The 21804-nt window shown below is 40.0% G+C and overlaps 2 protein-coding genes across 3 annotated transcripts in view; one reads left to right on the forward strand and one right to left on the reverse strand.

Annotated features, from left to right (window-relative positions):
• The first annotated feature begins 8 nt into the window (after nt 1–8).
• SLIRP (SRA stem-loop interacting RNA binding protein) lies at nt 9–4110 on the forward strand. Its single transcript, XM_010583777.1, has 4 exons — nt 9–125; nt 278–336; nt 2021–2128; nt 3986–4110. Exons 1-4 carry the CDS (start codon nt 32–34, stop codon nt 4043–4045), a joined length of 321 nt encoding a protein of 106 aa, XP_010582079.1. The 5' UTR covers nt 9–31; the 3' UTR covers nt 4046–4110.
• SNW1 (SNW domain containing 1) overlaps nt 4043–21804 on the reverse strand; it is a 17930-nt gene continuing 168 nt past the window's right edge. The window contains exons 2-14 of one of the 2 annotated variants that reach the window (XM_010583775.1): nt 20614–20767; nt 18011–18172; nt 12702–12797; nt 12503–12609; nt 11613–11717; nt 11450–11519; nt 10676–10741; nt 9304–9420; nt 8808–8949; nt 7019–7115; nt 6092–6209; nt 4887–5050; nt 4043–4809 (exon numbers count right to left, since the gene is read on the reverse strand). In XM_010583775.1, coding sequence (XP_010582077.1) covers nt 4605–4809; nt 4887–5050; nt 6092–6209; nt 7019–7115; nt 8808–8949; nt 9304–9420; nt 10676–10741; nt 11450–11519; nt 11613–11717; nt 12503–12609; nt 12702–12797; nt 18011–18172; nt 20614–20767 — 1603 coding nt within the window. In that variant the 3' untranslated portion in view covers nt 4043–4604. The remainder of the gene's footprint in view (nt 4810–4886; nt 5051–6091; nt 6210–7018; nt 7116–8807; nt 8950–9303; nt 9421–10675; nt 10742–11449; nt 11520–11612; nt 11718–12502; nt 12610–12701; nt 12798–18010; nt 18173–20613; nt 20768–21804) is intronic. The other variant, XM_010583776.1, reaches the window with a different exon arrangement.

A 21804-nucleotide genomic window follows, 5' to 3' on the forward strand; every position in this document is an offset into this window, starting at 1 on the left:
GGCCGCCCGCCTTTCCGTCGCAGCTCCCAAGATGGCGGCGGCCAGCGGGGCGCGGGCGGCGGGGCGCCGCTCCAGGCGGCTCTTCGACATCTTCGTGGCTGAGGTTCCCTGGACGGTGTCGAGCAGTGAGTCTGTGCCGCCCCTCTCACCCCCACCGGCGCTGGGCTGGCGCGGGAGGAGGCGGCCCCGCCGCGTGTGCCGGCACTGGCCGTGGGGGCCGGGCCAGGGCGGTTGCGGCCGCGCGGCCCGTGTAACCAGGTGTGCGTTTCTCCTACAGAGGAGCTGAAGGAGTACTTCGCCCAGTTCGGGTCAGTACAGAGGTGCCAACTGCCGTTTGTGAGTATCCGCTCATCCTCCAGCCCGCTGTTCGTGTCGGCTCGGTAGAAGGGGGAAGAGCAGCTGGCTGGTGCTCGCCGAGCCCTGGCAGGGTTGGTCCTGTTGCTGGGGCCCTGCCCTGAAGCCGGCTCCCCCACTCCCTCGGAGCTGCTTTCTGGAAGCCTCTTCCTGTACTCTAGTCAGATTTTTGAGTGCTCACCACCCTTAGTCTCCCCTCCCAGTGGCTGCTGCCGCTTGTCTGCGAGCTGTAGGCCTCGTTGAAGGTTAGTGGTTTCTATTGGCTTTGAAAGAGCTTTAGTATGAACCTACAGTCTTTTCCTCCTGTGGGTTCATACCCATCCAGAGTGCGGGGCTAACACAAAAACTGCAACCTCTTCAGGATGCTCCCAAGCTGTCAGCTGTTCATGCCTCTGCCATTTAGGTTATTTATCTTCTGAGCATGTAGGTTGGGGATAATAGTGTCTAGTGCAGTTTCTTAGAGGTGAACAGTAAAAAAAAAAAGTGTGCCTTTCCCCCTCTGTTATGAGTAAGTTGCAGGTCATTGCTGAAGGAGTGGAGGTTCTCCTGCCTGCTTGTGTTTCTCCATGTGATGTAATGGCCTGCTAAATTAAGCTCACTGTGTAGTGAATGTCAGTTAGTGATCTGATGGGTTAGCTATCAGTTGAGGACCAGTTCGGAAATGGAGAAAGATAGTTTGAAACAGTCTTTTTATTTCTGAACACTGAAGCTTAGGTGTCTTATTTGCCATGCTCTGTTCCTCAGGCCCAGAACAGAGTGCATTGCTTCATTGTGAAGGCTAGCAGCTTACCATAAACCTGCCTCCATTGCTGATTAAAGCTGAACTGATGCCTGTCTGTATGTTTTGATTTGGTGATTATTTTAGGAGTGTTCATTAATGCTTAAAACTGCCAGAGGTACAAAAATTTGCCAGCAGCATCAGACATCTAACTAAGACATCACTGGGATACTGAAACTGGGTAGTGTGACCACAATACATTGGGGGTGAGAACTTCACTGCTGTTTCAAAGTACTGCCAGCCATGCCTGATGATCAGAGTGGCAGAGCTGTTGTGAACTCTCTGGTGGGGATCAGAGTTGGGATAAAAGGCACTTTGGTAGACTCAGGTTTTCTGCATTATCTCCTCTTTATTGACAGCTGTCTTTTCCAGCTGGCAAATTATTCTTAAAAATAACTTTTTTTTTTTCTTTTCAGTGCAGTTAATGCTTGTCATCTCGAATTGTAGCCTGCTTTCTTAGTACCTTAAGCAGCTGCTTTATCTTGCTGAATGCTTTTCAAGTACTGTGGCAGGCTTATTTTCAAATCAGGCAGCCATTTAAATGTCAGTTCTGTTGTGACTGGCTTAATAGTAGATAACTACTGCAGTTTGAAACAACCGGCTATGCATTATTCCAGTCTTCAACCATAACTTAAAACTTTAAATTTTTTTATGATTGGTGGACTCAGATTGAAAGAAGGGGATGCAGAACAGCCTCTGCTAGGCCCTTGCATGCTGTCAATGAGAGTAAATGTCTTAAAGTGTGAAAAACGCTTCTGAAACAGCAAGTGTGCCGATTTCTCTGATAATTTCTGAATCCTTAAAATTGAATATCTGTAGAAAGTTTTTAACAGCCTGTGTGAATATTTTCTGCAGTAATTGGATTTTATTTTTTAAACTGGTAACTAGGACAAAGATACAGGCTTTCACAGACGTTATTGCTGGATTAAATTCTCGACTCCACAAGATGTTCAGAATGTGTTTCAGAAGGACTCCCACATACTTGAAGGTGCCAAGGTAATGCGCTAATTCCTTTAAAGAAGTTATGTAATGAGTTTAGCTCTTTAATTCTGCCTTTGGTTTGACACAGTAACATCAAAATACTGCCATACTCCTTCCAAGTGTGATTAAGCATTTTGCCACTTAATGTGTGTTTAATGTTTTTTTTAAATCATTAACACTTTTGTTTATTCCCCGCTCTCAACTTGACTTGTTAGGGTCTGAGACCATATAGATACCACAGAGATCACATACCAGAGATCTAAACCTCCTGCTGTGCTAAGCTAAAGGACCGTGAATGCAGTAAAATTGTTCAGGAACTGCCATGCAGCTAGTTATTATTTGTAATACAGGTTTCTGCAGGTGGATTCCAAAATCTAATTTGGATGTTGGGTGGCCAGGGGAGGATGACAAAGAATGTAAAGCTAAGCCTTGAACTTCAGTGAAAGCTGCTTTTTTTCTTCAGCTATCATTTCGCACAGGAAAAGTCAGCTGCCTGCTTTTATGTGTTCAAGATAAGCTACACTAAAGCCAATTTAAAGTTGGTTTTTTTTTTTACTTGCTGTTTCTAACATTTTAAATGTCAGTAAAGTAAAAATATGACACTTTGGCAATCTCAGTGCATTCGTGTATGGTATCAAAAGACAGCATACGCCATCAGTCAAAAACCTTTGGTCTAGTACCCATACAAAGGTGCGTGTCATTGACTGGCCAGTAGAGCCAGACAACTCTATCATCTAGCTTCACTGTAGCAAACAGAGCAATGAAATGGCCATCCCACTGCTCTCCAAACATTTAGTATGCAGTGGTGTTGACCAATAAGGATAAAAGCACAGTGAGTCAATAGCTGCCCAAAGCCATTAATAAATTAAGAGGTCTCACATCAAAATGATTAGAAACTTCCATCTAGTGTGTTCACTAAATAGGGGCAAATTACAGAGGGGATTTTCCTGTAGACTTACATGTGCTTCAGCTGACCTAGCTACTCAGACCAAGTAGTACAGAGGGAAACCATAAGCAGCAAGCAGGCTGGTATAAAACACATGATCAATTCATGTCTTTGAATAATAAGAATTCTTCAATATCCTTCTGACAACTAGTTTCTAATTTTGAGACTTCAGTGCTAGGAGATGGCAAGAGTAAAATGAATGGGCAAGAGACGTCAGGGATGCAGTATGTGACTGTGATGAAGTATTTTGCTTGATGTAGTTCATACTACTGCAGAAGTTGTCTTTGGTTGTGGTTACTTCAGTACCTATTCCTAAGGAGAGCTGACCTATGAGTTACAACTGTGGTGCAAAAATGGAAGCAGAAATTAAGGAATGGTTTGCTGACTTCAGTCTTAAACTGTGACAAGCCAGCCAGATGAGTATTTAGTGTCAATTTATTGGAAATTATTTTGCTGCTTTTTATTCTTGAAGCTGTAAGATGGCCACATTCACGTGACTGTCTAAACTTCAAGGACTATACTCTCACAAGAGGGGTAAGAGCTAAGAGGCTTCTTTATAGTGAAATAAAAAGCAGAAGGCAGGCAGTAGTTAGCTTTCTCCATTTCTTCAAAAATGCAAGCTTCTCTAGAAGCAAAACACATAAGCACTTCTCCCACTTTGTTCTAGGCTAGGTTTAGAGAGTTACCTTCTATTAGTTCCACTTGAAAGCACAAGCTTTTAAGATGCATTTTGCTGACAGTACTAGCAATTGCTGTGCAAATTACATTCAACTTTCCCATCAGGAGCTTAGCATGTGTAGTTATGGCTCGTGAAAGTGAACTGGTTATAAACCCATCTTCCACTTTCTATATGAATGTTTTAGAAGATCAGAAATGAAAAATATCAAACTTTCTTGCCTAATTTGAATAATTTCTATTGTTTTCAGCTCGCTATCAAACAGGAGCCCCATAGAAGACACAGTCAAAGAAAGAATCGGAGTGAGTGAATGGTGGAAGGAGGCTTTATTTCACTAAATGTAAAGAAATTAAAATAAAGATTACTGAGAAACTATGAATGAGTATGTGTTTTAAAACAGAATCCAGCTGTTTCCCCTCCTTGTTCAAATAAACTGTATAGCCACACTAAAGAAACACTGCATCATAAACTCCCTAGCATCCATTACAGCATAAGACAGTAATTATATACAGCAGGAAAGCTTTTAACAAATGAAGTAAAAGCTTTAGCTACCTACAAAAACTAAAGCTGTAGGAAGGGGCTACATTCTTACCCTGAGATGCTGGGCAACAGGGAATCAGCAAAGTCAGAGCCCTTGCTAAAGAACAATTCCCTTGTGAAATGTTTCAAAGCAGTCTCCATTCCTCCACTCTCCAAGGGTAGCTGTCCTATGTAGAAGAATTAGGGTGTGTATATATATCCACAGGACAAGAGTTGTGAACTGCTGTGTTATAATGCCATCCCTCTATACACCTCTGATATTAAAAATGCCTTTTGCATAAAGTTCAAGCTTGCAGTCCATTTCTCTACCTCTCAAGGAGCAGAGGCACTCAGTCCTTCCTCCTCTTTTTGCTCTCATGCTCATGTTCTTTAGGGCGGCTGCTGTCCGATGGCCGTTTAGAACCACCATGTTGCTTAGCCTCTTCCAGAAACTTGTCCAAACCAAATGGATCCTCCTCAAATTGAACTGGTCCATCTCTGCCCCTCCCTCTGGTGTTACGATCTGAGTTAGAAAACTCTTTGTCAGGAACAAACCTGCAGAAGACATGATACTCAGTTGACTGTAACTTCAGAGTACTAATTACAAGTACTTCTTAACTTTATTTTCTTACCTATTGGTCTTTATTCGAGCCTCTAGATCATCACCATACATGTCCTTATCTACATTTTTACTTGGCCTGTAGATGTTTTGAGCCATATCCTTGCCACTTCTCCAGGGCTGATCGTAAACATTATAAATTTCATCTTCTCCTCCAGCAAAGCCACTGTCCATACCCTGTGAAGAAGAAAGAACAGCAGCATTATTATAACATCAATGAGACTGCAAAACTTCAGTTAATTTATTTTAACATCAAGATATGCTGATAGTGTCACACAGATGCACAAAGATAGTATTGTGTGATTTACTATTGATTTCAAATGAGTTCAAGCACTTCATTAGGATATGAGTGGTTTTGGGTCTGGGATTAAGTTCCAAGAACAGGACACAATCATTACAAGCCCCAGTCAGGGCCACTTCTGCTCTTCCAGAAAGCCACAGGAAGGATTACAGGCCATTCATATTTCAGAATAATGGATCATTTCAGTCTGCCCTGCAAGTACAGCTGTCTATAATAGCCAAGTACAACCATACAGAAATTTGTATTATTCAGAATTTCTGGAAAACATGATTTAAGCTGACTGATCCAAATCGCACAGAAGCTTAATGTAAACTGTGAAAGTACAAGTGCCTGCTTGTTCACTTTTGATTCATCAGCTTTCCCCTCTCCCTGCAAGTCTTTCAGTGGAGACATGAAAAAGAATGATTGACAAACTGCAGGTTTATTCAGGGACTTTCTGAAGCCTCATCTACTTTTTCATCTCTGAGTAGTATAAAGTTCAGGGAAAATAAATGTTGCTGTGAACTATTTATATCTTCAGGATTTTTAATATAAGCAATAATGGGAATAGAAAGTATTTACTTGCTTCTCTCAGAGCAAATTTCCCTTATTCAGTCACTACATTTGTACAAAAGAAGAAAATGAGGTCACTGCAGCTTGAAGGCAAAATAGCTTCTTTTTCCCCACTCCCCAGTGAGAAAAAGCACAACAAAAACACTTTAATCCAGTTATGCATTCAATATATTCCATTTTTGTTGCATCAGCTACAGATAAAGGAGATCAATAGTTTCCCAATCAGTTACGGTGATATTTTTCTTTCAGAGTGTATCCACACCAACTATGAGAACAGGGTCCCTTTGGTATTCTAGCCATACCCACTAAGGAAGGATGAGCATATTCTCATAGCAAGCTACACAGCTGTGGAAGGGTATTTTTACCTTGCTCTGGTTGAACAGCCTCTGGTCATATTGGATTTCATTGGATGGCCTGGGGTTGGGTACCCCTAGGGCAATAACTTCACTGATATCTCTGTTCTCATTTCTCTGCAGCTTTGACCTGAATTAAAAATTTTAAGTTTTATTAGGTCTGTACACCATATTTATTGACATGCTTAACTGCAACCTGTTCCTGTATTGGTTGCTAACAATTTGCCTCAGGAGCCAGATTTTGACTGTTGCCCTTCCTTACTAGGTAACATTTAAAATTTGTCTCCTGGCAAAGAAAACATTTGGGAAAGTTACGTTCAGCTGGGCATGACATTTAAATTTGCTTTCTGCTATCTGCAATTTACATCAAGCTGACTTGGTCTAAAATGCCATATTTATTTTTTGCAAGAACCAGTGTAATTATATTCTGGGAAGGCCAATCCCATTTTAAGATATTAGAGATTTTAAGCCTCCAGAAACCATTTGTGCTCAGAAATCTCACTGGCTTGGGCAAACAATATACTTCAGCCTATATTCACCAATCTGAGCTTACTTCAAATGAACAGCTTTGAGAAACAAAGCCACTAATGATACTCTGGTCCTACTGAAGTGATAGGGTCCAGGTTTCAACCTTGGTTGCCAGCATGTCAATTAAATCTGAATATACTGAAGTTCTGCTAAAAAAAAAAACCCCACCCCAAACAACTCTGCCTCCTCCATTCATCTGTAAAATTCTAAATTTAGAAGAGAGTACTGCAGTATGCTGACACTTTAATACCATTTCATACAATGAGTGAAAAGTACTTCATACCAGTGAATATCTCCACAAGGTAAAATTCAGGCACTCACATCAAGCAAAAGGAAGCCCAGTGTAATAGTTTCTCTAGGGGGGAAGTCAGTGCCAGTACAGGAATAAAGCAGTTTTCTTTTGTGACTTACCTTTTGTCAGGGGCTGCCCTGGAAAGATTTCTGTCATGTTGTCTCTCTTTGCGCCGGTCATGTCTGATTTCGTCTCTCTCTCTAGCTTCTCCATCCTCTGAACAAATGCAAGATTGCTCATTATAGACAAATATTTGAAGTTTGAATTAACTATGCCACAGACATCAGCACAATGATTCAATTCAGTATTCTTTTACAGAAGAGAAGTGACCCTTAGCACTATTTAAAATGTTACACTTCAAACAAACACATGGAAAACCACAGCTTTCTTACGCCACATGCTATTAACTGTCCTTGACAAGAGTTAAAGCAGACATATCCAACAACTATGTCCTCTCAACTTTCAAGTGCTTAGAATATTTGTCCATCTAGGAATTAATATCCTAAAACACTTACAGATCATCATATCATACTTTTAAGTGTAAAAATATTGTTCAAACATGCAGACATCTAAGTGCTTTGAAGAACATTCTGTGACTCAGAATCACTCAGGTTAGAAGGGAGGCTCTCGTTCAATCTCCTGCTGAAAGCAGGATCAGTGCTGAATTCAAATGAGGTTGCTCAGGGCTTTGCCCACTCAGGTGGGGAAAACCTCCAAGGATAGAGATTGCCAGCCTCCCTGTGCAACCTGTTCCACTGCTGCTTGTCCTCCTGGTGAAAATTCTTCTCCTCACATGTAGCTGGAATCTCCTGCTTCAACTTTTGACCACTGTCTCATTTTTTCACTGTGCAGCTCAGTGAAAAGCTCTGATGATCTCCTTGTAGATATGGGAAAGCTCCCATTAGGTGCCCCCAAAGCCACATCTTCTGGCAGAACAAGCTTCATTATCTCAGCATCTCCTGACTAGACAAATACTCTAGCCCCCTGACCATTTTGATGGCCCTCCACTGAACTCACTCCAGTTTATCATTGTCTGCCTTGTGCCTGGGAGCCCATAACTGCACACAGTATTCCAAATGCAGTCTAACAGGTCACCAGTAAAAGGAAATGATTACTTCCCTTGACATACTGGTTATGCTCCTGCGGATGCAGCTTACTATGCCCTCAGCATTATCGCTGCCAGGGCACACTGCTGGCTCACATTTAGCACATTGTCCACTAGGACTCCCAGGGCCTTTTCAAGAGTGGCTCTTCAGGCAGCCATTCCCCAGCCTGTTGGGAAGAGGTTAGTCCATCCCAGCTCCAGGACTTGGCATTATATATGACCACATCCTCCACCCTTTAGAGGGATCGTAACTGCTCTGTAAGTTCAGCTTCTTGATCTTTGAAATGTCATTTCAATCAAAACATAAGACTTACCACAATGGTTATGATTTAGTTAGGTTAGCAGTTTTTGGGCCTAGTGGCCAACAGAACTACAGTTCTGCAAGACCAGTTCTAACAGTGCAAGAGACAGAATACTGCATTTACCATCTTTGAAAACTTATAGTTCTTTGTTTACAAAGTTGCTCTTCACCTGCAACAAGCCTTTTCTAAAAAAATGGTTTAGAACAGTCCATGAAAGCCATTACTTGCACTGATCCATTAACAACCCTGAAATTCTCAACAATGTCCTAAATCTGTATACACTGACATACTGCTGTGAGGTTCAAATACAGATCCCATCAAGCCAGCTAGTGAATTAACCAAATTCACTGGCTGATCAAGTAAAGACATGAAGAACAGATATCATGCTTAAAAATTACTGTGGATATTTAGGTATTATAAGTTCTCATGTTACTTCTCCAAATCCACATTTCAGGGTGTGGTAAAAAAACCCCACAGCATCTTAATAACAAAGAAATGTACCTTTTTCAACATGGGTTTTGATCCCTGCTCTTCTCTCCCTGGCTTTCTGAGCCATTTCTCGGAGCTTTTCCTCATGTTTCTCCTTTTCTTTCTGAGCCATCTTCCTCTCCACCTGGGCACGCATCTCTACTGCCTCACGAGCCTGCACACATAAGACATAGTTAAAAAGACAGAAAGCTAGCACCTGGGATGCAAGCAGATCTTCTGTCATAGAGCTATCCAGTAAGCAGGTCAGGAATAAGCCACAAAGAGGAAGTTCAAAGCCAGACAGCCACAGCAGTGAGAGCTGAGAAACAAGATCCATGACCTCCAGTAATTTAACCCACACTGAGCCACTGATTCAAAGACACTGGGAATAAGACCTTACATCTTATATTAGCTAAGCAGCAGGATAAATCAGAAGCTATAGCCTATTCACGGTTGATTTTCCCAAGGAAACAAACATACAAAGAAGGTAAAACCACATGGAATAAAACAGTTTAAAAAAACACCTTACCTTTCTGTCAGCTATATAGAGAGCCTCAGCAAGCTTGGCAAAGTTTTCATTAATATGAACAGTCTGCAATCCTCTGCCATCTGCAGCCAGACGCTTATCTAATGGAATGGTGTAACCCTACAGTGGAAACAGAGGCAGTTAATCACAGAAACTAACATTATTTGTATATAACAAACATTATTTATTGTGTAAGAAAACAAAACCACAAAACTCGCAGCCCATCATTAATATGCCTCAATGGACCTCCTTTATATATACTCCAAATTCATACCAGGCAATACAAAGCTTCGCTCCAATTCTACACTCCCCCCAAATCCGAATCACAATTTCCCTTCACGTTACATTTTAGTACAAATGACAGTTTTTGACTGATAAAGTCCACTCTTTGCTTTGTGTTAAGAACTACAGATAATAGCTTTCCCAGTCTCTAAGCTGTTTTACCATTTGTGCTTAAAAATGGTTTTCCCTAAACTGTTTTCACATCTGTTAAGAGGTTAGCTGATTCAAAATGAGAAAGTAAGGGGCAAGGCTGCCAGCAAAAGTAAGATACTCTAAATGCCAATTTTGCTTTCAAAAACTGAAACCTAAAATTATTTATAGATTATATTTTAAGATTCTTTAGTGAGCTCTACAAAATTTTTGCTTTGGTTTTAGCATCTGTAAAATTTGACCTACTAATTAGCATCAGTCCCAGTTATACAGCTGTGTTGAGGTAGAAAAAAAATAACATCCAAACATGCAGCCTTTCCTTCCTCCATTTGAGGAGGCTGCCTCATAACAACTGCTTGGTAAGTTTGAGAACAATTAGACCAGTTACTGCAGCAAATCATAAATTCTCCCTTCTCTCTGAACATAAACTTACTGACTGATAAAAATCAAACGGACAGGACATACCTACTCAAACAAGGAATAAAAATAGCTAAGTGATGAAAACTAATCAGTGAAAGAATGCAACAAGAACTTTCCAGAAATTTAAAAAGAAACATGCTTGGTTCTCTGTGAATTACCTTTCCCTTTTTCAGTTTAGATGGCTTTACTTTGTGAGCTCCAGAGACTCTGGTTTCAGACTCCACATACTGCACTATTATGGGGATTTTAACTAATGCCATTTTTGTCTCTCAAAATGCATGATCTCTGCCATGAAGTAACATATTCTCTCTCAGTTCTATACTCCTGTCAATCTGACAACCCTTGTATGCCAAAGAGAGAAAAACTGAGTTGTACAATCATGTGTTCTCCATGCTGGAAGCAGCCTAGCCTAGTTTACCTAACTCTAGAGGTTTAAAACCAGTATTATTCAAGCTTATTCATTCACAGAAGTCTCCCAGCAGTGTGCAACATTAGAAAGATAGATTTATGACAACTTAATTACCTTTGCATTCTTCCAGTTTGAAATGCACGGAGGAATTTTCCACTCTTGCTGCTCTTTCACAGTCATCTGATGTAAAAGAAGAAGCAAAGTCATCTTTAGATTTATAGCAAAAGGAAATACTGTTTTCTTTCTCAAAGGCAGCTATGAAACTACTTATAAATTAGAGTACAAAGTTCAGGACACGGCTACAAAAAACCCAACTCTTCTTAGCAGCAATAAGATGTTCATTTCTGCACTGTACCTTTGCCAACATTGAATAAACTAATGATAGCTTTTCAGCCATCCTCTTAAACTTTTGTCACACAGGCCGGAACTCACAGCCAGCTTGTTAACATTTGCACATTTAATAGCAGTTCAAGATGTAGGAAACTGATGAACCACCACTACGCTTATCTCTCGGAAGGAGCTAATCCTTAATAACACAAGTTAGTGTTATTAAGGATTAGCCTAATAGTGTTGTCTAAAAGCAGCATCAGTGTACCAAGGCTAAAGCCTCAGCCAACTCATCTATGCCATGAACAACTCCAATAATGCAGCCCTGCATAAAATACATGAGAAATCTACTCAACCTTTGACAAGGTACATAGGAAGAGAGCTAGTTTCAGAACTGCCCAAACAAAAAAAAGAAAAAGCCTGCACTGGGCACCAAGTTTATCACTTAACATCACATCAAAAGAACAGTAAGGAGAAGGTGCACAGAAATGACCTAGAACAAAAGAGAATTTGTGAACCCATCTAGAATTCAAAACTGAGAACAGCTATGACATTTCATACCTTTCTACTAGGAGAGTGCATTACAGGTGCTGGAGGAGAAGGTGGTCCACGCGGAATCTTCTTGTTAATTCTGAACAATTAGGAAAACAATTACAATCAATATGCTATACAGAAATACACTTCAGAATCTTCTATTTGCTGTGAACAAATTTTGAATATTTACTTGAATCTTGGAGGCTCCATAGGGTCCTTCTGCATTTCCACCATCCGAATAACTCTCTGTTTTGCTCCAGAGTTGAAGGCAACGCCTTGCTGAGATGGTGTGTACCTGAGTAAAACAAAGCACTCTGTTCTCTGCACACAGCTAGATATTCCTTGCCCACCTCCATTTTCAGTCAGTTCACTGCTCTAGCTGCATTTTCATTTTATCCACACCAATTTAAGACACTTCTGTTGTGAATGCCAGGAGCAGGTAACTGCACAGAGGATACCGGACTGAATGCAGAGAATCAATTACCAGACAGAATGTATCTTCCCAGGGCTACATTCTCCTGTTTCAACCTAGATTCTGAAGTAGAGGAAACAAACTAATAAAGTACACACAGCATGACACAATACTCTTTACCTACATCTGTGAATCCCTGATGACTACTTACTGGTTATTAGAACCTCTTCACATACTTTTTTCAGAATTTACCTCAAGCCAGGTCTAACCCTGCCATGGAATTTTCCTGTGTTCACGGCAGAAAATCATCATAAATGAGTATCAGCCTCCTAGTAATTCCAATTCTTTCCAGTTGCTCATTTTATACGAGGGAAGAACTTTGTTACATGCCTTGTATTGGCTTGAAACTCCCAGTAAAGACTCTGTTTTTAAGGCAGCATCATTAATAGCGGCATCATTAATAGTGCTCCCCAACAACATCTGTATTTTGTTGCTAAAACAATAACCCCTCCACAAAGTGCCACAACTCAAGACATGTTAAGACATATTTCAACACACTTCAAACTAGGTTATCATTAGTGGGTTAATTCAAAATACATCAATTATATATATATGTATGTATGTATATACATAACACAACATCTTACACACACACCAGCACTACATACCGAATGTACTGTGCAGGAGCTAGTTTGTCAGCTGCTCGAACCGGCATGGCTGCTGCAACTTTTTGGGAGACTGATTTCTCCAAGGCTGCTCTTGTCTTCTCTGTTATCTGAAGAGAAAAATACCACAATATGCATCTCATCATATATGCAAGACATACAATATACCACTGATAACTAGGCACATCAATGCATGTAATACCTCTCTAATTGCTTCCTCGTCTGGTCTTTGTAGTTCAGGATCATCCACATTCATGACCTCTTTTGGCACAAGATCTGTGTATTTACTGTAAATAACCTGGAAGACATTACATTTTATTAGTGCTAGCAAATAGGAATAAATGTACGTGTATCAAAGGAAACATTTCAGGCCTAGATTATACTTTAGGTACTAAAGAAAACTTGTATAGGACTCTAAATGCATTACAATTACATGTTCTCCAATGACTCCCACGGAAAAAGAATATACTCTGGACCCCATTTTACAGATGGAATAATCAAAGAAAAGAAGCAATTTGATTAAATATAATTATGTAAATCACTCTGAGAGCTGGGATTGGACACTAGTTTCCTGCTGCCCTTTCCTACTCTTTCCCTTTTTCAGGGTCCCCAAGACAGACCAAAAAAAAAAAAAAAAAAAATTCCACATTTGTACCTCTGTTTTCAAGGTTTACTTAATAATTTGATACAAGTCTTTTTCAGCATCTAGATGTTTCTGTTTCATTGTGCTTGCCATTTCCTTGAAAAAAACAAATGCTTGAGAAATCTGTTCTTGACACCTTCCTGTACATAGGTATTTCAGTCTTCATACAACATGCAGCAGCTCTCAGTAGCTTTAAGCTCCAATTTTAAATATAGGGAAAGAACACTATTAAATAGCTACAGGGAAAAATTTATTGTATTGCATTAATGCTTCACATCTGTCCAAAAAATAACATCAGAAAGTCTTAGTTCAAAGGGTTAAAAGTCATTACAACTATTATTTCAAGTTCATTATGAAGTGCATGTCCAACTGTGAAACTGACCTTTAGCCTCAGCATGAATTTGTCACACAAGAGCCATTTACTGCTTCTCAGCCTTCGCTCCTAAAATTTTAATCCTTTGAATTAGTATCAATAATATCCTAGCTTCTCAGATGCTGAATGAAGGACATCTGAAGAGCAGTGTTCCTCTAAGGTAATTAACTCTAAGTCTGAGCGTCTTGCTGCATGAAGAACAAAGTATGCTGAAAGAGCTCAGAATATCCCAGAAGACAAAAAAGAAAATAAAAAAAGTCCATGAGGTGCTCTAAAAACTACACTACGCCGAGGTACAAATTAACTACGTGAACTATTTAAACCCTAAAGTATTGCATGCAAATGGCAAGCTGCATTAATATGCAAGAAATCCGTTATACAGATTAAACTAGCCTGAAAATACAAAATTTTTTGTCTCAAAAACTTGATACACTTGCATGTTCTTACTGGAGTCCTTTTTTGAGGTGATATAGACAGGCACATAAAGATGTTGCACTCTGTCGTTCTTCTAGATATTTACCTTTTTTTAAAAGTAATGTTGAGACATTTTATTAATCTAAGATAAAGAGGAGACTCAGATTGTTTGATATTGTAGTATGCCCATCCACCACCATTTTTCACCTATGACATTTTAAAGGAAGCATCAGCCTGTGTTTCAGTTATTTCATTTTGATGGCTACCAAAAATCAGAATCTCCTTCTAGGCAGAAACAAAATGCTCAATTTTTGGTACAGCTGCATGATTCCCTGGCTGGCTGGGGCAGCCTTAACCGGCAGCTATTAGAATCTGCATGCCACTGCCATCAGAAAGAAAACAATCTTACCTAACTAGTTGTTTAAGATACTGTAGCTCATGGTAGGATTTAGACATCAATCACATTCAGAGTTTCACAAGACATCCGATAAACACAAGTGTCTTGACAGAAATTTCTTCATTTGTAAGACACAAATCCCTCCCATCAACATATTTTATTCTCTATATCCAAAGCAGCTCTGTACAGCGCTCACCAATCCTATATGTAAATCAGGAAGCTACCATCAAGCATTGCAGAATGAATTGCTTCCTTGTCAAAGAATGGTTTCTCCATATGAAGCATATAACATTTTAGAAGGCATTACAATTACCTGGTTGTAAGCCTGGCACACACATCAGAGAAAAAATTGGTGATAAGCTCTCAAACCAAGCTCCACCATAAGGCAAATACATTATGAGTAAAGAACACTTTTGATTCATGTTCTCTTGACCTGTTCCACTGCTGTGACAGGAGTTTCTTCAACAATGGAACTCTTGTAAATGTTTCAACTGAATTCACAATCTTGAGAAAAAACTGTAGGTAAGATTTGTGGTTCTTTTTTTCTCCTTTAACATCCAAGCCACAGCCTTGGGCCACCATGAAGAAATCCAACTCCTGCACAGAAAGTCATCCTTGCCAGAAAAACACAATGGACCTAATGATTCCATTCCTTGATTTCACTCTCTCTCTTGTCTTAATAAAAACACAGGAAGCAATTATATGTCCTTATTTTCCTAATATGGGGCAGAGCATCAGTCTCACCAAAATATATCAATTATGATGCATTATTTTAGCCTGGCTTTTAGTAATGTGAGTAGAGAAAGTATTCAAAGAGTCTATAGCAGCACAAGAGCTAACCACATGGCCAATGCTGGAAATTCTTCATCTGGACAACCAGACGGAACTCCATCCTCTAATCTGTAAGGTCATGCATCCAGGTTTGTCAACATTATCCAGCATTTCATGTCTAGCAGACTTTCTGCCAGCCCCAAACAGGAGGCTTGTCAGACTATCTGATTTATGTCAGCATTTTTCAAGGAAAATTCTCTGAAGAAACTATTTTTTAAATATGTAAGGGAACAGATGCAAGAGAGATGAACCAATGCAATAGCAGAAACTGCTGACAAACCATCTAGATATAGGGTTCAGGTGATGGAACTGCTGCTTCTACAAGAAAGCAGAATACTAAATTCAACTTCAAAAAATCCATAAGCTGTAGCAAAAGCAAAATTTGCTTAACTCAGACCAAACAAGCAGCTCATAGAATAGGATCAGAAACTCCATCTCATTTCTGGCAGGCTGCTAAGTATCTGTTTCTCTTAACTCTAAGTATTAAGATTGAAGAAATATTTGAATTACAACTGCCACTCTCAGGATAATGAAACTTCCTGTATGTAATCCTACTGACACTGTACTACCAGAAGTTCTCTCTTATAGAAAATATTTCACATTATTCAACTCAACACAGATCACTGAAGATCTGCTCCCTATAACATCTCTGCCAATACTTTCCTCTCTCCTGCACAACAAGTGAAGCAATAGTAGTTCAGCTACTTTCCAGTGAAATTGTTTCAAATACCTAATTTTCCCCCAGTTTTACTCTCCCTTGAATCACAATACTTAATCTTTAGTCTCAGCATTCACATCCAGCTGGATGCAATCAGAATCAAGCTGGCCCAGAAGGCAGAGCTTAGGGTTAGGAAACCCTAATTCCAGTTCTACAGAGCCCAGTTTTGGAAAAGCCAGGCATCTCTCCCATCCTGGTAAGTATGGCTACAAAATGCTAATATTACTGCTTCGTTACAGATGCCACATGGAAAATTAATGAATGCTGGTACAGGTCTTCATGAATCAAATATGAAAAATGTTAACAGCTTAGATTTAACTTTACCTGTTCTAAGTATTTTCCTAACTCCGAACCAAATAAGACACGGCGAAAGATTAGTCATTTTTGCCTAAAGCCTATCATTTCTAGATCTTTTTCAAATATACTTAGATCCCAATCTGCACAGTTCTATTATACGCAAGTTAAATCTGATCCTACAAGTAGGTAAAGATATATTTGACAAGTTATAAAAATGAGGGCTTAACTACACCAGTTTTTCTTTTTTGCTTCTTATTTGCCCTACAGCTTCCCCAAAATCAGTATGATTATTACTTCTTGCATACTTATCTGCTCCAAATAATTTTTTATGCTTTGGGATAAATCAAATTTCTATGTAGTATCAAGTATCAAATATTTAGTCACAAAATTTTGTAAGTGTAGTTAATATTTTAGCACCTTCCTCTGGACAAATAATTCAAGACACTACATAAAGTCTGATGGAGCCCCAGTGAAAGTCCCCTCAATACAAATACAGCAACTGCTGTTGTTTCTGTTTAGTCTGACTACCTTCTACCACATGACAGCATAGAGTCTGATTTGAACTAATTTTTTTTCAAAGGTACTGCAGTAACTTATGATGCACAGGATAAGGATATACAAGATGTGACACTTTTCTGACACTCAACAACAGAGTATTAATTAAACATAAAATCCTGTTGGCATTATCTTTCTGCAACTTTGGCAACTGTAGGATCAATTTAAAACAACAACAAAAAATTATCTGTTAAGAATGATTTCCCTATATATTCCTAGAAAGCTCACCCTATTTTTTTATTTGAGAGGTAAAGTTCACCTTTTGCTTTTATGATTAGATAGGTTTCCCCCTTCCTCATTTGCAGTAAGACATAGGGCATATTACATACCCATAAGCTTTTCAAGGTATCCTAAATTAAAGCAGGAGATGTCAAATTATTTTGAAAACAACTATTCATGTCCGTTAACGAAAACACCTTTTGTAGTTAACCCTCTTTTGAGATTTTCGTTGGGTTACCCTATTCTTTACACAAGATGCTTGCTATAACAAGCAGCTGGTCATACACTTGGTCATGCCTCAGCAGTCTTCTAGCCCCCAATATCTGCTTAAGAGAATCAACAAGTTTTAATGTAGTCCACTTTGTTGCACTTGAAAAGGCAGACTTAAATACTCCTTAAAGTGGACTTAGGAGACCCAAATACCTGGTCCCCTCAATAGTAGTTAGGACTTCAAGATAAAGTGTCATCTCTTTGTTTTTAGAAAGGCTACTGTATACAGGAAATTGAAGCTAGTTCCCCTTAAGCTCGATGAGAATCTTGCCATCACCAAACTTAACACAAAAATTTTGGAGTATAACCACTGGCAATACTTTCTGCTGCAATTAAGAAAAAAAAAAAAAGTATCCAACAACATTGAAAACAGCCAGAAGAGTCAAACGTTAAATTAATGAGACACAAGGTGCACTATTCTGAAAGCTGAACTGTGTTTTTTCTTCCCCCTCCCCCCCTCTCTACAGACTGAAATGAGGCTGCCTGTGATCAGGCCTGTTTGCAGTTTCTTGCCTTCATTGGAAAGCTCTCTAACAAAAGCTGCTAAGCTATCAAGCAAGTTTTGTGTAGAGAAATTCACCATTTTCACCTTACCTTTTAATTACATAACAGAGAAGATCACACAGTGATCCCAGTCAAAATGCTCATGTCTGTCTAACACTATCTCAGGTCTTAAAACTTAAGAAAACAGGACACAATCCACTTGGCTAATGCCAGACCAATGAGTTTATGCAATGTGTACATACAACTTTTCAACGTATACATGCCAGTCTACATATTTGAAGAAATACTACCTTGTCCTTTGATTGTCCCTGTCGAGCAATTGCATCATATTTTATTTTTCCTTCTGCATCCACCTGAACAGCCAAAGCATTGGACATTTTCTTCTTTCGGCCCATATCCAATGGATATTGGGCCACATGAATTTCTGGGAAAGCACCCCCATCGCCAAAATCCTACACAAAAGAAAAAGCAGTGAATGACTTAAAGACAAAAACATGGTACAACACTTGCATAGGTAGGAAATGGAATGAATGAGAAGATTGTTTTTAACAAAATGAAATATTGCCAGAATGCTCTAGTAACATTATTATTTTAGCTGTTAAGAGAGCATGGACTATAGAACTTACACTTATTTAAAGACACTGAATTGCACAGACATCTTGCAGTAATTATTCCCTGCAGAGAGCAAGAGCTCATATCACTAACTAGAATGTGCAGGCACTACTATGCTGCAGACAAAACATGACTAAGTATTTAATTCACATGTGAGTTACTAATTAGAACTTCAAAAGTTTACCTTCTGCAATAAAGCAACTGTGGAAATACTAAAATTACAAGAGCAGCATTTTTTGCATGAAAATTTCTACTGGTTATTTGTTGCTTTTCACACCATAATGAAGTCAAATTGTTAAAAAAAACTTTCCATTCCTTCCAAAGCCTGTAGCTCATAGCTTTACAATGGCACAAATGCCAAACTATCCTGTTTTCTTACTCTGATATGTGAATACATTGCAAACTGGGCCAGCACCCAACAGCCCAATATTCTTAAAGTTTACTTCCTCTCTCATTCAACATATTGCTGTAAAAGCATTTAATGAACAGATAACCAAAAGACCTCTTAAAGCAGAGCATCCTAACTCTGCAACACTGAGGATGCACACAAAATTGGCACTATTCATAAACCAACTTCAGGCTACAGTTTCAAACACAATAATTCAGAGTAAGCATTTGCTTAAAGCAGTATGAACATCTCCCTCTGCCTCTGTTGCAAAGGTACTGCTTATGCAGAGTGTGATTAACGAACCAGATCAAAGAAGAAAAATGGGTGTCTTGGGTAGATTGATCTCCCTCCATGCTCACCATGTGACCAAATAGTTAACACCACTGCAACAGAGAGCATGGACTGAGGCTGGAATGAATGAGCAGAACACTTCCCTCCAAAGAAGAACATGCTTATGCCATCTTTAAGTGCTCACTGAAATATAGCTTCAGTTAATCAAAGTCTTCCTCTGCATGTCCCACATTCAAAAGTTCATTACAGAATAAAAGTATTAGGCAAAACAAAAGTCAGTCATTCCTCAAAATTTTGTGCATAACCCTTGATCTATTAAGAACAGATTTTGTTTTTTTTCCAACAATGGCATTCCAGGATCACTGGAAAAAGGTTATGCTTTGGAAACACTTACCGCTCTTGAAGAATTTGCATTTGTTTATGAGGCAGAAAGGAGTCCTTAACAGTCTTTTTGAGATGTGCATCACTTTGTGGCCCAGTGATGCTGGAAACTCTTTGAAAACCTTCATCACCTGACTTCTTAAGATCTTTCACTAATGTTTAGAAAGAATAAGCTCTAAAATACTAACTTTAGTAGTCAACAGTGTAGGGAAGGCCTACACTAGGCGTAACAAAGGTAAATTTTTAACATCCTATCCTTTAGTAAATGCTGGACCTACATATCTAGCACTAATGAATCACCACAGTACAGCGTTGGATTGACCTCTAAAAAAATGGGACTCGAACATAAATGAGGGCAAGGCTGTTACTAGCTCATGAAATTATGGTATTTGGAAACAATGCAGGATCATACATGAAATACTGTACCAAAACCTCAACAGCATGCCTTATCCCAAGCACACTGGCTTGCGACTCATCAGAGCAGGTCTCCGATGTTATTGTCAAGTACCATTTCAAAATTTGCAAAGTTTTGTGGCTCATAGTGAGAAACTGTACTAGAACAGTTTTGTAATCAGAGCTATAAATCTGTATTTTCCCTTCTACCTTTTAATATTTCCAGTTGAAATTATGTTAAACTGGCAAGGATTACAGCTAAATATACACAATGTTGTCCAAAACCCTTTTGCCAGTAACATACTTAGACAATGAATATCTGACAAATTTTTACATTTCCTTCCAACTCTAACAATTTTCTCCCCCAAGAGCAGCTATCTTTTGTTACACTATGAACAAAATACACATAAACATTCTCTTCTCTGATACACACATGTTCACTTATTCCAGCTATAATTTGGAACGTGTATTTAACAAACAACGACAGAGGAACAATACAGATGTCTTTCTCAAAGGATCCTTGCATTCACAGATTGTAAACTGAAAGGACCATAGACCTATTTCCATATTACAACACAACAACCTCTGAAGGGAAGAATCCTTATAATGTCCTGTTTACCACCAAATGTCTTAAGCAATCCGATGAATTAGAACAACTTCCCCCAAGCCACGAATATATCAAGAGGTTTGGAAGGAAATGCTTCATGTGGTAAGGCTTTGCACAATTCTGAGCTACACTCAAGATGCTCAGTTTACTTCTACTCCAGAAAATGTACTTTTTTTCCCCATTAGCAGACACACTACTACAGTGTGAATTTAAATATCTACCTCTAGCACCCGTGGTATCCATCCTTTCCGGTAACCGTAGGGGGGAGGTTCCCTTCGTGACGAGACTAGAGCAGTCTGCCTAGATCTTTGAGCTCTTGCTCTTTCTTCTAGTTCTAGCTGGTCTTGAGACAGCTGGGTTGGAGCTGGTAAAAAACTGCACATCCATAGACAGACACCAAAAAAAGAAAGACATCAAAAGTTAATTCTGATAACTTCACTCAGTGACACTCAACTATGCTTGAGTCTACTACTAAATTATTACTTTCTCTACAATCACTCTATACAGATTAAAAAACAATTTATGAAACTTGAGTATTGCACTCATAAACCTGAGGGCAGTAAGTTCTGAGATAATAGCGGCAAAAGCAACGTGTGGTCTGCCAGCATTCTGGCAGATTCCTATAAAAACTGATACAAAATTCATGCATATTCACATCATGTTTGAACAGGAGCATGACAATACCCATTTTCCAGCAAGAACGTCACATACCACTGCATATTCTTCCCACCACTACAGAGCAGAAAAATAAAGTATGTCCCTAGGTCCCAACGACTCCCAAAACAAATGCCTAGAAAGATATCTGCCTGCCACCTCCTTCCTTAACGCCAGATACCTCCCGGCCAAAGCCAAGAAGTCAGACCCCGATTTCTTGACTTCCCATTTTTCAGCTCGTCCAGACTACGGAGCCCTTTTACGCGTTTATTACGGAAGCTTCCGTCTCCGAGAAAGCCGGCATTCCAGGGCAGCCACTGAAGCTGCACTCCTGAGCCTTGCGAGAGAGGCAGTAGCTTGCAACAAAGATCTCTCTCGCCGTCGCTCACGGTAAGGAGACCTCGACGAAACCCGCACGGATCCGATCACCTCCAGCCGCGGCGGAGGACCGCCTTCTTCCCACAGAAAACACGCGAACGACGCAAAGCCCTGAACCAGGGGCACTGCCGAACACCCCCTCCCGCCAAGGCAGGACAAAGCAGGGCAGGGCAGCTCCCCCAGCCCCGGCCCGGCCCTCGCCGCCCGCCCTCCGGCCGCGGCCCGGCCTCCTCACCGGCCGGCGGGCCCACTGCCCAGGAGAGGCCGCGGCGCCGCAGCGCGCTCCCGGAGCGCGGCCGCCCTCGTCGGCCGGAGCCTCGCACAGCGGCTGGGAAGCCGCAGGCAGGCCGGGGAGAGCAGTCACCCCAACCGGGGGGGGG

The sequence above is a fragment of the Haliaeetus leucocephalus genome, unplaced genomic scaffold (assembly GCF_000737465.1).
Source record: "Haliaeetus leucocephalus isolate CR32 unplaced genomic scaffold, Haliaeetus_leucocephalus-4.0 Scaffold932, whole genome shotgun sequence".
NCBI lineage: Eukaryota > Metazoa > Chordata > Aves > Accipitriformes > Accipitridae > Haliaeetus > Haliaeetus leucocephalus.

Excerpts from the sequence above, each read along its gene's own strand:
- SLIRP (XM_010583777.1), top strand. The coding sequence starts at position 32 with ATGGCGGCGGCCAGCGGGGCGCGGGCGGCGGGGCGCCGCTCCAGGCGG. Across the intron at positions 126-277 it reads TCCCTGGACGGTGTCGAGCA|AGGAGCTGAAGGAGTACTTC; the intron begins GTGAGTCTGTGC and ends TTTCTCCTACAG. Across the intron at positions 2,129-3,985 it reads ACATACTTGAAGGTGCCAAG|CTCGCTATCAAACAGGAGCC; the intron begins GTAATGCGCTAA and ends TATTGTTTTCAG.